This window comes from Leucoraja erinacea, chromosome 2, assembly GCF_028641065.1.
Source record: "Leucoraja erinacea ecotype New England chromosome 2, Leri_hhj_1, whole genome shotgun sequence".
Taxonomy (NCBI): Eukaryota; Metazoa; Chordata; class Chondrichthyes; order Rajiformes; family Rajidae; genus Leucoraja; species Leucoraja erinaceus.
In genome coordinates, this window is record NC_073378.1 from 20,425,040 (window position 1) to 20,440,900 (window position 15,861).

General features: G+C 40.0%; 1 protein-coding gene across 1 annotated transcript in view; it reads right to left on the reverse strand.

Moving 5' to 3' along the window:
• The window catches only part of spag6 (sperm associated antigen 6), a 98,339-nt gene that overhangs the window by 26,579 nt on the left and 55,899 nt on the right, over positions 1 to 15,861 (reverse strand). Inside the window, exons 3-4 of the mRNA XM_055652535.1 lie at positions 14,737 to 14,903; positions 13,448 to 13,631 (exon numbers count right to left, since the gene is read on the reverse strand). Coding sequence (XP_055508510.1) covers positions 13,448 to 13,631; positions 14,737 to 14,903 — 351 coding nt within the window. The remainder of the gene's footprint in view (positions 1 to 13,447; positions 13,632 to 14,736; positions 14,904 to 15,861) is intronic.

The window sequence follows — 15,861 nt, forward strand, 5'->3', positions numbered from 1 at the left end:
TTTAAGAAGGAACTGCAGATGCTGGAAAATCGAAGGTAGACAAAAAAGCTGGAGAAACGCAGTGGGTGAGGCAGCATCTATGGAGCGAAGGGAATAGGCAACGTATCGGGCCGAAACCCTTCTTCAGACTGAAGTGTCTTAACTTCAGTTCAGTGTTGAATAATATGCCAAGATTATAAAGTGTCTGGTTTAGTTTGTGGCAGTGATCACAGAGAGAAGTCGACCTTGTGGAAAGGAAAGAAAACCCGTGCCAGGAATCAAGGGGCCTCTAAGAGTGGATGCACATCAAGCAATACTGTTGCTTCAAGGGAATGGTTGAATTTATAAAATCTGAATAGCGAGTCAAAACTAAATACATAAATGAGCATATCAATATGTATGGCACGTGACTGCCCCCTGGAAGTATTTCAGATTATCAAGCTGTGCATCACTATTCTAGCCACTTGTCCTGCTTTGCATGCGCTCTGCTGTTTCTCCCAGACACTGCTAAATGCCATAACTGACAGAAACTGATTTATGCAGATGCTTTAAATGAGGGAAATACACCCTAATCCTTGCATGCTTTTGCAATTTAAAGAACTCTAGAAATCAGCAAATTGCAGCAACAGCAAAGATCAATCGGTCAGCAAAGGATCTCAAAGTTGGTTGATTTTTGTTCTTTAACGAACCTGCTTAGTCGTCCTGCTGCTGAACATATGTCAAAACCTTGCAGAGTGTGGAGCTCCAAAATGTTAGAGTTGGCATCAACTCAGCTTTGAATACCGACTGCAGTCATGATCTGTGTACTTTGTGCATTTCCAGAAGGCAATTGTACAAATATGCCAATTCCCTCTCTGATTATGGCATTTAGTGCCAGTTGCCACATTGATGCCAATTTGGTCCTGATTTAGTGCCCATTGAGCCAAATAATATGCACGAGGACGAACCTCCTCTCTCTGAGCCCAAACAATTTGTTCCATTCGCCAGGCGAGGAATACAACATATACAGATTTTCTGATGATGTTTGGCAAAGGCTCTTATGAATGATAAGTTAGCAAAACTGAGTTCCATGAATAAAAGCAATAGCAGCAACATGGATAAGACATTGCATTATGGAAAGAAGCTGTGATAAATGGGAACCTTTCCAGTAAGGATGAAAGTAGGAAAGTAGATTGTGGTGTTCCTCAAAGCTCAGTGCTAAAATCACTGTGTTGTTTTAAATCTATATGCTGCATAACTTGAAAATATGTGCAATTCACACAAAATCTGAAGATATGGTAAACAATGAAGACGATTATACAAGATCATAAGAGGACATTGGTTGGCACAGAAAACAGATAAGCGACAGAGAAATGTAATTAATTGAGATGCGAAGTGATACATATTCGCAGAAAGAACAATGGAGACACAACATAAACTAAATGACAATGTTTTAAAGGGCTTACAGGAACAGAGAGTAAGAATCTGCCATTTGGAAGTGGAATAAAATGCTGAGGTAGAACTAACAAAAGTTAAAGAATTCTCAAGTTAACAAATTGAAACACAAATGCAAAAGCAGAAAGATTGCGTTGAACCCATGTCAAGAATAGTTAGGCCACGACTGGAATACTTCTTCCAATTCAGGTTCTGGATGAAGACTTCAGACGGGCAGATCCCTTTCCAATGATGGGGGATTTTTATTAGAAAGTTACAAAAGAATACCCGGGCTTGCTCTCCTTGGAGTAAAGAAGATTGAGAGAAGATATAAAAGATCAAGATAGACAAAAATGCTGGAGAAACTCAGCAGGTGAGGCAGCATCTATGGAGTAAAGGAAATAGGCAACGTTTCGGGTCGAGACAAACATTGCCTATTTCCTTTGCTCCATAGATGCTGCTGCACCCGCTGAGTTTCTCCAGCATTTTTGTCTACCTTCGATTTTCCAGCATCTGCAGTTCCTTCATAAACATAAAAGATCAAGGTAGGTAGGTAAGCAATGAGAGAGAAGCTATTCCAATTAGAGGATGTTTCAAAGAGCATAGAAGACACATTTTAAATGATGTTTAATAGTTTCATTTTATTCAGTAAGTTATTAGTTAATGTTACTTTGTTCCGAACCAGGAAGAATTCCATTCCTTTGAGCAGCCTGAAGCAACTTACTTTCCTTTATTGGCAAGCGAAAAACAAATCAATGCAATAGCTGATCAGTAACAATGATGTGTTTGTTTTTCAATTTTCAAATGTTCATTGCATATGTTTTATTTGCACTTGATATTTTATGACTTTCTGTTCTTTTTTTTTAACATCATAACCAATTTGTGGTATTTATTGTAAAATTTGCTATGTACAGCTAAATAAAAATTTGCTTTCACCACAGGCAACACGGTAGCACAGCAGTAGAGTTGCTACCTTAACGTGCCAGAAACATTTCATAAGGTTCAGGAACATTGGATGAGCAGAGATGTAATTTTAGCCAAAATAAAAAAATATGCATTTGTGAGGTTTAGGATATTGAAATAGGACAGGCCCCTTGAGGAATACAAAGGAAGCAGGAAAGAAAAATGAGAACCATGAGGGCTAAATGGAGCCATGTCCTTGGTGAGTGTGATTGAGGAAAATCCCAAGGCATTTTTTATGTGCATTAAACACAAGAGGGTAGCTAGGGAAGGGGTAGGAACATTTAACGATAAATGCCGGGACCTAAAGAAAGTGCTTCTGGTTTAGTTTAGATATGCAGCGTGAAAACAGGCCCTTCGGCCCACCAAGTCTGCGCCGACCAGCGATCCCCATACACTAGTTCTATCCTACACACTAAGGACAATTTACTGCAGCCAATTCACCTACAAGCCTGCACAACTTTGGAATGTGGGAGGAAACCGAAAGACCGGAGAAAACCTATGCATTCACAGGGAGAACGCACAAACTGCATACAGACAGCACATGTAGTCAGTATTGAACTCGGTCTCTGGCGCTGTAAGGCAGCAACTCGACTACTGCGCCACTGTGCCGCCCGTGTCAAATGAGTGGGGTACCCAATGAACATTTACCCGATTGCCACATTCTTGAAATAGTACTGTATCCTCGGTTCCCCCCTCTCCTCCACATACAAAATGGTTTCAATATGACTTGAGCAAATTCAGTGAGTGTTCCTTAGGGGAATGTACACGCTAGAATTTAGAAGATTCAGGGGGGATCTTATAGAAACTTACAAAATTCTTAAGGGGTTGGACAGGCTAGATGCAGGAAGATAGTTCCCGATGTTGGGGAAGTCCAGAACAAGGGGTCACAGTTTAAGGATAAGAGGGAAGTCTTTTAGGACCGAGATGAGAAAATCATTTTTCACACAGAGAGTGGTGAATCTGTGGAATTCTCTGCCACAGAAGGTAGTTGAGGCCAGTTCATTAGCTAGATTTAAGAGGGAGTTAGATGTGGCCCTTGTGGCTAAAGGGATCAGGGGGTATGGAGAAAAGGCAGATATGAGATATTGATTTGGATGATCAGCCATGATCATATTGAATGGCGGTGCAGGCTCGAAGGGCCGAATGGCCTACTCCTGCACCAATTTTCTATGTTTCTATGTCTATGTTTCTATGAATAAATCTAAAGATTCAACATCAGAAGAAGTTTCGTCTCAACTTTGTCCTGAATGGCCAAATCCTCATTTTGAAATCAGACATCAAGGGCAAAGGAAACATTTAGACAAAATAAATTGTCAATGCTGGGATCTGGAATCAAAACAGATTGCTGGAAGATCTCAGCAGGTCGTACAGTCCTGTGGCATAGTCTTGATCCAAAACAGTGCATTGGCACAGTGAAAGGGTTGCTGCCTTACAGGGCTAGAGACCCAGGTTCAATCCTGACCACGTAGTTTGGTGTATGGAGTTTGAACGTTCTCCCCGTGACCTGCGTGGGTTTTCTCCAGGTGCTCCGTTTCCTCCCACAATCCAAAGATGTGCAGATTTGCAGGCTAATTAGCTTGGTGTAATTGTAAATTGTCACTAGTGTGTGTAGGATAGTGTTACTGTGCAGGGGTGGTTGGTCGGCGCGGACTCAGTGGGCTGAAGGGCCAGTTTCTGCTCTGTAACTTTAAACTAAAAATGAAAATTTCAATGTTCAATATTATTCTGAAATATTAACATATTGAAAGATGTCATCACATTTGTTTTAAAGGACTAAATACGACCACAATTCCAAATGATCGGTTCTTATACTTGTACCATAGGCCAATTGAAAACAGACTTTATTTTAATCACCTCTCTGTAATTTTTTAACAACCTCAGCAAGCCCCCTTCAGGGAATTTATTTTAACAGTGAACAGGTTTATATTAATGACATACACAATTTGAATATACCAAAATGAATCAGCTTGATGTGGACTAATCTAGTTATATTTCAGGAGATGTAATGTTCACTTTTCTCTTAAGAATTTAGTTATTAATTCTTGGTGCACAGAGTATTGTATCTGTTAAGCTTCTTCCATTTTATTTTCAAAGATCTTCTTTTAATTTTTATCTAATTTTCCCAAGCAATAAAATGTATTTGCTCATTAATGTCAGAATCAGGTTTCTTGGAGAAAATGCAGGAATTAAATTGGATAGTACTGGAAAACTGGCTCTAGCATTGCAATGCCCGATTAACTCACATCTGTTTGACCTCATGTAGTACAATTTCATTAATGTTATTTCAGCAACTAGCCAGCACCAATCATGCTGTTTATCACTTTGGTGCATAACTACAGGGAACAATTTCATAAGTTGTAGGAATCAGTTAAACCCAGCTTAAACTGAAAAAAAAGAGAACTTATTAAAAAGGGAGCACATTTTGGCTGAACCTGATGGTAGAAATCATTCCAGGGCTTCTTTGCAGGCTTCTTGAATCAAAGGCACAATATCAACAAGAAAAAGCGTTGGAGGCCCTGGCATTCATGGTGCAGAATAGGAGAAAAGTTGTCTACCTATAGGAAGCAGAAGTGGGGTGGTGGGAGGGACAATAGGAGATCATAATGATAGAGCATTACAGCACAGAAATATGCCCTGCGGCCCAACTCATCCACACCAACTAAATGCCTAACCCAGCTAGTTTCATTTGTCTATGCCTTGTCCAACCAAACTTTTCCTATCCATATACCTGTCCAAATGTCTTCTTAATGTCATAATTTTACCACTTCCTCAGACAATATGATTCATATAAACACAACTTTATTGTATTAAAAAGTTGCCTCGTCCATTTAAAATAGTTACTTTGTACCTAGGCCCCCGAGTTTTAGATTCCAATATCATCAAGGACTAGGATCACCTGGCCATGTTCTCAGTTCACCATCGTGAAGTAGATACAGGAGCCAGAAAACTGATGAATAGGTTCAAGAGCAGCATCTTCCCAGCAATAACCAGGCTCTTGAACATTATACAACTGACCAGCAACTATGATCTTCAATGGACTGTGACTTTGGTTACATTGTGGACCAGGTTATTTTGCATTATTATGGTTACCTAGTAATGCAGTTACTAATTTATTATATATTTTGATTACTATATATTATCTTTGTGTTGTGCTACAGCTCTGTTTAAGCAGCAGCAAATAAGAATTTCATTGGTCCATTGGCAGTAATTAAACACTCTTGACCTTGGCTATTCTTATCTCTGCCCCTTGTGATGTTATTGACCTCTAAAAGGTCACCCCGCAGCCACCTACACTCCAGGATTAAAAGTCCCAGCCTATCCTCTCCTTGTAACTTAACTTTCCAGACCTTGGAGCATCATTGTTTTTGCATCCATTCCAGTTTAAATACATCATTCTTATAGGAATGCGATCAAAACGGTACATAACACTCCACATATGGCCGTAAGCAACATCATGTACAGCTGTAACATCATGTCTCAGCCCCTATCCTCAGCATCCTGACCGATGAAGCCGAGAGTGTCAAATGCCTTCTTCACCACCCTGTCTATCTGTCTCATTACTTTCCACAGTCTCTCGATTCTACAGCACTCTACTGGGCTCCACATTTAATATCTAGGTGTTGCCTTGGTTTGTCTTAGCACAGTACAATAACTCACATTCAACTGAATTAAAGTCTATCTGCCATTCCTCGGCTCATTGGCCCAGTTGATGAATATCCCATTATAACTGTAGAAAAACTTATGGACCTGTCCCACTTAGACGATTTTTCAGGCGATTGTGAAGTCGCTACCAGTCACCTTAAAAATCGGCGACTGTCAGAGTGCAGCACACACACACACACACACACACACACACACACACACACACACACACACACACGCACACACACACACACACACACACACACACACACACACACACACACACACACACACACACACACACACACACACACACACACACACACACACACACACACACACACACACACGCACACACACACACACACACACACACACACACACACACACACCGCTTCCTGCAGGTGGAGGGCAGGGCAAGTGGGGGGAGCGCTGTCTGAGTGAAATTCACACAGTCCAAAGCCAATGTGATACAGACACACCCTGCGATGAACTGGAAGGTTGGCGCTGTAATTAAGACAGTGAAAGCACACTGTACGGGAAGGATCACGTAAGTCCTTTAAAAGAGGGGGGGAGAGTAGGGGGGGGAGAGGGGGGCAAAGAGGGGAGAAGGAGTGGAGATAACTTTTAAGAAGCCAGAGATACACGGCTGTGAAGCTCAGCGGACATTAACATTACTGGTCGGTTATCCTTGGTTCTGAAAACTACTGCTTACGGTTTTTTTTTCCCCCAATGAGCCAATGAAATTCACCGGTCAGCACCGGCTACAACCTACGAGAATCTTCGACCTCCTGGCAACCCACTAGGACCTCCTGGCGACCCACCTACGCCACGAGAATTCTCACTACTCTCCATGACGGCTTCATTCTGGTCGCCGCTAATTTTTCAACATTAAAAAATTTGCAGCGACCATAATGAGGCCACGACTAGTTCCCAGAATGCGGGAATGCCTCACAACCATGAAGGCAACTACCTGGCAACCACCCACGAACATGTGGCGACCATGTGGCGATCGCATAGTCTCCTGCAGACGCCCAAAAAGTCGCCTAAGTGGGACAGGCCCATTACTCGCTGTTCTCTGTACCATCAATTTTAATTTAATCTGTAAACTTACTAAATGTGCCACCTTCCAAATCATTAATATGAAGAATATGAACAACACTATTCCAATTTAATTCTACACAGCCCACCTTTTTAACAGAAAAATAATGTACTGAAATGAATTGACTTTGTTGAACACTAATAAGAAACACAAAACCTCACACTAAACCGAAAATAATAACCAAAAAATTCAACTGCCAAATACATTCCTAAAAGGCTTCAAAATCAGAAAGTTTTAATTCTGTGTTCATTTCAGATATCCACATCTTCATAAACTTGGCATGACTCCAGGTCTCGCACCGAGTTCTCACAGCTTGCAGCATTGCAGGCACATCATCAAAACACTGTGTACAAGATACACACAAATCACTTTCTTCGCTCTTGTAGAGTATGGCACACAATTGGTTCTACAAACAGGCTAGTGTTAGAGGATAAAAATAGCTCTTAGCCCTCATCAACAGACAGCAAAATTATAGTGAGGAACACAAGGCTAAGAGTGTAGATGGTAGGATATGCGATATGATAATATATACAAAGACCTAGGCCATAATTGAAGTCAATAATCTTTTGCACTCTATGGTCTTGTGGCTTATTCGGGATTTCAACTTTTTTCACACAGAGAGTGGTGAATCTCTGGAATTCTCTGCCGCAGAAGGTAGTTGAGGCCAGTTCATTGGCTATATTTAAGAGGGAGTTAGATATGGCCCTTGTGGCTAAAGGGATCAGGGGGTATGGAGAGAAGGCAGGAACAGGATACTGAGTTGGATGATCAGCCATGATCATATTGAATGGCGGTGCAGGCTCGAAGGGCCGAAGGGCCGAATGGCCTACTCCTGCACCTATTCTCTATGTTTCTATGTTTCTATGTTTCACTTAACTTGCTGCAACAGCAATCAAGTCGCAGAAGATGTCAAGATGCCCATTTCTAGGATCATAGTCACACAGCACAGTAGCAGTTCTTTACCAACCAAATTGTCCTATTGAAGTTAGTCCCATTTTCCCTATTTGGGCCCATATTCCTCTAAACCCTTCCTATCAAAGTACATCTGAATGTCTTTTAACTATTATTTTGTGCCTGCCTCAACAACTTCCTCTGACAGCTTGTTCCAAATATCTACTACCTACTGCGTGACAAAGTTGCCCCTCAGGTTTCTTTTAAATCTTTCTCTCTCACCTTAAACCTCTGGTTCTTTATTCCTCTACTCTGACAATAGACAATAGGTACAGGAGTAGGCCATTCAGCCCTTCGGCTCTTCTGCGTAAAATACTCTGTGCATTCACCCTATCTGATCCCCCCCTGGATTTTATAATCCTTTGAAGATCACCACTCCTTTGTTTCAAGGAATAAAGTCCTAACCTGCCCTGGCCCTAGAGCCTTGGCAATTTTCCTTGTAAATCTCTACACTCCTTTCAGCAAATGGCATCTTTCCTACAGCAAATACATTACAGATGACAAGCTAACTTCTTTCTCCTTCCCTTTTTGATTAAAGATTTTGATTAAAGCCATTTAGAACACTGTTTCCTTACAGAGAGTTGTGAGTCTGTGGAATTCTCCGCCTCAGAGGGCGGTGGAGGCCGGTTCCCTGGATATTTTCAAGAGAGAGCTAGATAGGGCTCTTAAAGATAGTGGAGTCAGAGGATATGGGGAGAAGGTAGGAACGGGGTACTGATTGTGGATGATCAGCCATGATCACATTGAATAGCAGTGCTGGCTTGAAGGGCCGAATGGCCTACTACTCCTGCACCTATTGTCTATTATCTATTGTCACCAGGGCCAATCAACTTGGCAGCGTGCAGCTCCAACAATTTGTTCTGTACCACTTCCCTGGTGATGGTTATTTTCTGTGGTACCCCCCATCCTTCCATTTCTGTGATGTTACTTATATCCTCTGTGAAGTTAGATTGTCCTAATTTTAGAACCATGGAGCCAGACATCACAGAACCAGTATGTGGAGGAAATTCCAGCTGAATTTAAAACCAATGCGCTCATTTCACTAACACAAGTTGCAAAACCCAGTTTCTTAGGTCCAGGGAAACAAGAGTGTTCATTTTGGTTTTATGTCCCAGTGAGATGACTCTCAGAACATTCAATTCTTGAAGACTTCTTTTCATACTAGAGATGGGTCTCCAAGCCACATAACATTTATTCTCCTGAAATGGCCATCTATCACTTTTTTTTAAAGCAATACAAAGGATTTTTCAGAATTCATTCCAATAAGAAAGAACAACACACTCGGATCAATCTCCCATCCATTGTTAACCAAGACAAGAGTATCAGGTAGCTTTTAATGTAATATATATAACTGCACAGCAGAAGATTAAATAAAGTATTCAAAATGCGAGGAATGATTAAGATTAATAAGGAAAGAAAACATAAGAGTACAAGGCAAAGCTAACTGGGGAAAAACAGAAAAGAAGCAGGTTCAAACAATAATTCAATAGATGTTTAAAAATGAAAACGGCAATAAAGTGTTTGTCTTTTAGAAAGGAATTCGTAAGAGTAAATAATGGGAAAAAAGCAAGTAGATTAATTAAACAGGTGCATTGCATCAGTCTTCATTATGGAGAATACAAATAACATCCCTGAAATTTAGTGTAAACTAGGAATTAGCATGGAGAAACTCAAAGAAGTGGATCTGAGCAAATTGTTGGACCGAGGGCTGACAAGTCTCTAGGACCGAATGGTCTTCATTCAAGGACTTGAAAAACAGAGGCTCAAATGATGTTAATGTATTAGTTTTCATTTTCCAAAACGTCCTACATTTGTCAAAGGCTTTATCAGATTGGAAAATAGAGAATGTAACTCTTGTTTAAAAGGAGACATAAAGCAGGAAACCAGAGGCTGGTTGGTTAATGGCTTTCATACTGAACATATTAGAAGCTATTAATGACATTATATTAAGGCACTTAGAAAAACCCAAAGTAATCAACCAAAACTGATATGAAAGGGAAATAATGTTTGACCAATTTATTGAAATTATTTTCAGTAACAGCAGGTGCTGTGGATATAAAACTGGTGGATATCTGAAACTTTGGTTTCCAGAAACTATTTGAAGGGGAGCTGCCTCAAAGGTTATTGCATAAAATGCAAGCTCCTCTTGTAGGATATAACATATTGGCATGGATACAACTTTGTTTGGCTAACAGGAAACAGATTATGTTTGTCTTTCATTGGCAAAAAGTAACAAGTGAAGTGCCACAGAAATCAATACTAAGCTGTCAACCTATAATTTACATAAATTACATGAAATGAATGAAAAAAACCTAGGTGCTAAACTCGATAATGACACACAGAACAGTGCAGCACAGGAACAGGTCCTTTGACCCACTATGACTGTAGTCATAATGCCTATTTAACCTTTACATGCTCTAGAAACATAGAAACATAGAAAATAGGTGCAGGAGTAGACCATTCGGCCCTTCGAGCCTGCACCGCCATTCAATATGTTCATGGCTGATCATCCAACTCAGTATCCTGTACCTGCCTTCTCTCCATACCCCCTGATCCCCTTAGCCACAAGGGCCACATCTAACTCCCTCTTAAATATAGCCAATGAACTGGCCTCAACTACCTTCTATGGCAGAGAATTCCAGAAATTCACCACTATCTGTGTGAAAATTTTTTTTCTCATCTCGGTCCTAAAAGACCTCCCCCTTATCCTTAAACTGTGACCCCTTGTTCTGGACTTCCCCAACATCGGGAACTCTAAATCTCAACAATGCCATTGGAATCACTGGGCACAGCCTCTGAGCGTTTGCTCTGTGCTTCTCCAATTATATTTTTCTGAAACTGAATGCAGCTGTTACACTATGTCGTTAAGTCTATTAAGAAAACACTGACTGGATGACTAACCTTTGACGAAATGCACCATGTGTTTGCTGCTGCATTTGAAAACAACGAGATGACCAAATACTGACAAAATGTGAGGGGATTGAAATTGACAGAAATATGAACTCATAATGGTTACAATAGGTATCATTTGTCATTAATTGTTGACATGGTGGTGTAGTATGGTAGCCGTTCTGCCATCAGAGAAATAATATGGCGAATAATTATATTTTTGATGAGTGAATAAGAATTGAGCATTTAGCACAACGCAGTTGGGATGCAACTCTTCCTAGATTTAGGTTTAGGTTTATTATTGTTTCATGTGCTGAGATGCAGTGAAAAGCTTTGCATTGCATGCCATCCAATCAGATAATACTGTACAGAAATAGAATCGAGTCAAACTCAAGTACATTAGATGGAGCAAAGAGGATGTGCAGAATATAGTTCTCCGAGAAAAAAGATTTAAAAGAGTAGACAGTTTGTATTGAATGAGAGTAAACCCTTCTCTGGGAAGAGTATGCGGAGCTGCCACGCTTCAATGCCATCTTGAATACTCAAAGGTTAGCACATGATTTAAAATTTTCAGTGATATGTTGGTAAAATAGTAAGATGAGAAGCAGCATTTGGAAGTGTTCTATGATCATTGTGAATTCTTCCAACCTTTACCATTTCAAATCTGAGTAAAACAGATGAAATCATCAGATATCAGTGCCATCCCAATGTCAGGAGTATTGTATGAATGGAATCACAACCGCTGTTAACCATTAGTCCCAGGATAACGCTCATTTCTCACAGATATTTCTCCACATATATATAGTTCTCTCTCATATTTTCTGATGCAATCTGGAGGAATGGGGATAGGGAAGCAGGATCGGGATATTGATTTTAGATGATCAGCCATGATCATATTGAATGGCAGTTCTGGCACGAAGGGCGAATGGCCCACTCTCCGTGTTAAGAATTTGTCAGGTAAATCTCCTTTAATATGCTCCCTTCTTACATTAAAGCTATACTCTCTGCTATTGGACATTTCCACTCAGGGAAAAACTATTTACCCTGTCTATACAGCATGGAAACAGGCCCTTTATCCCACCAAGTCTGCGCTGACCAGTAATCATCAGCTCACATTAGTTCTATCCTACACAGTGGGGAAAGTTTACAGAAGCCAATTAACCTACAAACTTGTACATCTTTGGAATGTGGGAGGAAACACCCAGAGGAAACCCACGAGAATGTACGAACTCTGTACAGACAGCACAGACTGTACAGTCAGGATCAAACACGGGTCTCTGGTAATTCAGCTACCACCGTGTCACCCCTCAAAGGAAATGGTTCTAACACAGACTAATGAGATTGGCATAGATGGACAAAATGTCACCACGGACATGGTGGTCAGAGGCACTCATTTCTGTACTGTATGACTATGACTCTAATGCCAGAGCAGGCCAGGTGCCTGATAGTTGCTCCTAATTCTTATGCCCATACATATGCTTGCAAGGACACAAGAAATAGAAACAGGAATAGGTCACGTAGTCCTTTGAGCTTGCTACATCATTGAGAAATCCAGGCCTCCAACTTAAAAACCTGTATGAGATATGACTTTAGTTATAATTGATCAGTCTCGATAGTTGTACACATATTTACCTCACAACATTTTCCAAAGTTCTCTTACAGTTTGATCTATCTTACAAGTGGATCAGGTAAAGCTGTGTGGTTTATATTTTTGCTGCAATGGAATGTTCGATTTTAAAATAAATGTTGTGTGCCACGGTGGCACAGCGGTAGAGTTGCTGCCCTACAGCGGCAGATACCCGGGTTTGATCCTGACTTGGGTTATCTCTGAGCTACGTTTCCCACACTCCAAAGACGTACGTGTTTGTAGGTTAATTGCCTTGGTAACATTGAAAATTATCCCTAGTGTGTGTAGGATAGTGTTAGTGAGCAGGGATTACTGGTCAGCGCGTTCTCTATGGGCCGAAGGGTCTGTTTCCACGCTGTATCTCTAAATTCAGATTCAGATTCAAACTTTATTGTCATTGTGCACTAAACTAAACACATAAAAACATACAAATATTATATTGCCTATAGTTTACAACAGAATATTTCAGAATCATGGGCAGCCTAAAACCCATATTGGGTAGGTTCAGCATCCAAAACATCTGTGAGACTATATTTTCATACTGAGGTCATACCTAAGAAAGCTAGAGCCTGGATGGGCGTAAAAATGGCATATATGCTGTATTTCAAATATGTAGTCAGATAACTTGTTAATTAAAGGCAGGATATGTTCTAGTGTTTCTAGCTATTTAATTTAAATTCGGATACAAAATTCAGGACATATTCTCCTAGCCTAATCTGCAACATTTCAGATGATCTTTTTATTTGCATTTTTGAAGTGCTACTAAACTGGCTTCCCTTTTCATTGTGTTGCCATAGAAACTGAAGATAGTTGTTCACAAGATTGAAGTGCTTTAAAAAAAAATGTAAGCCAGCATCCAGACAGGCCCAAGTGTTTCTCACCTGCATTGTGGCGTGCAACATATCCCAATGCCCAAGCGGCCGCTTCTTTCACTCCTGGATCAAACTCTTCCAAACAGATCACCAGTGCATCCAGTGCCCCACAATCCACCACAGCCTGGGCTAATTGCGGAGAATGTTTGGCCACGGCTCGCAACACAAAAGCTGCAGCTTTCTTGTAGAATCGCTTTATAAAAATAGAAGTATTTGGTAACCAGTTTACCCAGACAGTACTTGATTCCTAAATTCCTAAATTTTAAATGCTTCTTTTGTTTCACAAATGTCAATTAAACCAAGCTTATATATGAATATACACTGGCATAACTGTTGATGTAATTATATCATGTTCATCAATCATTTACACTTTGTTAAAGATGTAACATAACACAAATGAATACTAAAGCTTACACTGCAGCTGACAGATCATTGGATACTGCATAGACCTGTAAGTCAAGTAATATAGTGACTTTGATTGGTTTTAAGCACCAATATGTGATAACTATTTTCATTAAATCTGTTTAAAATAGTTTTCTTGCAAAATAGCATTCATGTTGTACAATATGACGTGAAGTGATTGGAGCTTTCAAGATGTGACAGAAACTACATTGAACAGCACCAAAACGTGAATCATCCACATTGTCTTAAGATTAACTAAACTGCAACATCTGCTTCAGCGATCAATGGATATGAACATGCATTTACATAATCTTTCCCTTTTGAGAAAATGTCAATAATTTAATATGTAAAATATTCATCTGACTGCAACAAGTGTGAATTTATTACCGTGTTCCAAATGTATGAAGATTGCAATTTAATAAGCTTCTCTTCCAAACAGGTTTGAAATAATGTGTCATCACTATAATCATCAACCTTAAGTTGGTAAGGTAGTTTTGCCCAAGGGACAAACCGATTGCTTGCATGCGCAGCTAAACTCTACATGAACTGGCTAATTAGCTTCCTTCACTTGCCCTCAGTCACTAAACTATGATAGGCCTTTTGTGACCCTGCACTAATCTGCTGGTGCCCTCAATGATCCAAGCTAACCACTGTCTCACAGCTGTCTGACAAACCAAAAGCCAATGTGCAAAGCGTCAGAACAGGCAATTTATGCTGTTTTTAAACAGAGTCCCTTCAGTAGGAGAAAAATATGCACGATCAGCTCATAGTTGGAAACAAGTCATCCTGGGATACATTTACATATTTCAAATAGTAAAATATGTGCAGATTTCCACCTTTATGACCAAACTAATATTATCTATTTTAATATCAGAGTAACAGAAATGTGAACTTACATTTTGTTCTGCTAGTGAATACACCAGCTGTGGAAGAATGTCTCCCTTAACAACAGCCTCAGCCAGATCATCATTGTAATTGGCCAGACGTCCCAGGGCCAACGCTGCTGTTTGCTGAATGCTTGGAACTACATCAAGTAAGAGGGGCCTCAACAGAGACATCACACCTTAAAGAGAGAGATATATATATATATATATTTAATTTAGCCCTACTCTATTATCTTAGAAAGCAATTTCCCTTAAACCCGTGAGTTCATCAACCTTATTACTATTTTTTTTTGCTGAATGGTAAATAAAGTAAGGCATAGATTTTGTTTGGGGGGGGGAGGGGGGGGAGGATTGTAAGAAATTGTGAAAATGCAATCAAAATGTTGTAAACATTAAGTTATTACCGTATAGCTGTTGATGTAATTAAAAAAAATAAAATAAGAATATCACCTTCATTGACAGCCAACTTACACTATACTAACTTATACCACCAGTTCATATTCCATGATTGCAAAAATAAGTAAAAACACAAGGCAAACCAAATATGCCTTTAAAAAAAATTATTATATCCTTACTTAATGTCATTAAACTACTTTATTCAATGACAGCAGAAAGAGCATTTCTAGGAAGAAGTACTGATATTGTAAACCAGAGGAAGCTTTGCAAATAAGTTCATAGTTCCCTGAAAATAGCGTCACAGGAAGACAGAGTGGTAAAGAAAGCTTTTGTCGTGCTGCCCTTCATCGGTATGGGCATTGAGTACAGAAGTTGCAGATGTACGAGATATTGGTGAGGCCGCTCTGAAGAGTGTTGTGTTCAGTTTTGGTCACCATGCTTTGGAAAGGTTCCATTCAGCAGGAAAGAGTGCAGGAAAGATTTATAAGGATGTTGCCAAGACTTGATGGACTGAGTTGTAGTTGAGGTTGGGCATGCAAGTACTTTATACCTTGGGACATAGGAGACTGAGGAGTGATCTTACAGAGGTGAATAAAATCACGAGGGACAAAGATGAGGAATCAAGAACTAGAGGGCATGGTTTTAAGATGAGAGGGGAAAGATTTAATACGAGCCTAAGGGGCATCTTTTTTATACAGTGGATGGTAGGTATAGGGGTAGGCTGTCAAGAGAAGGTAGTTG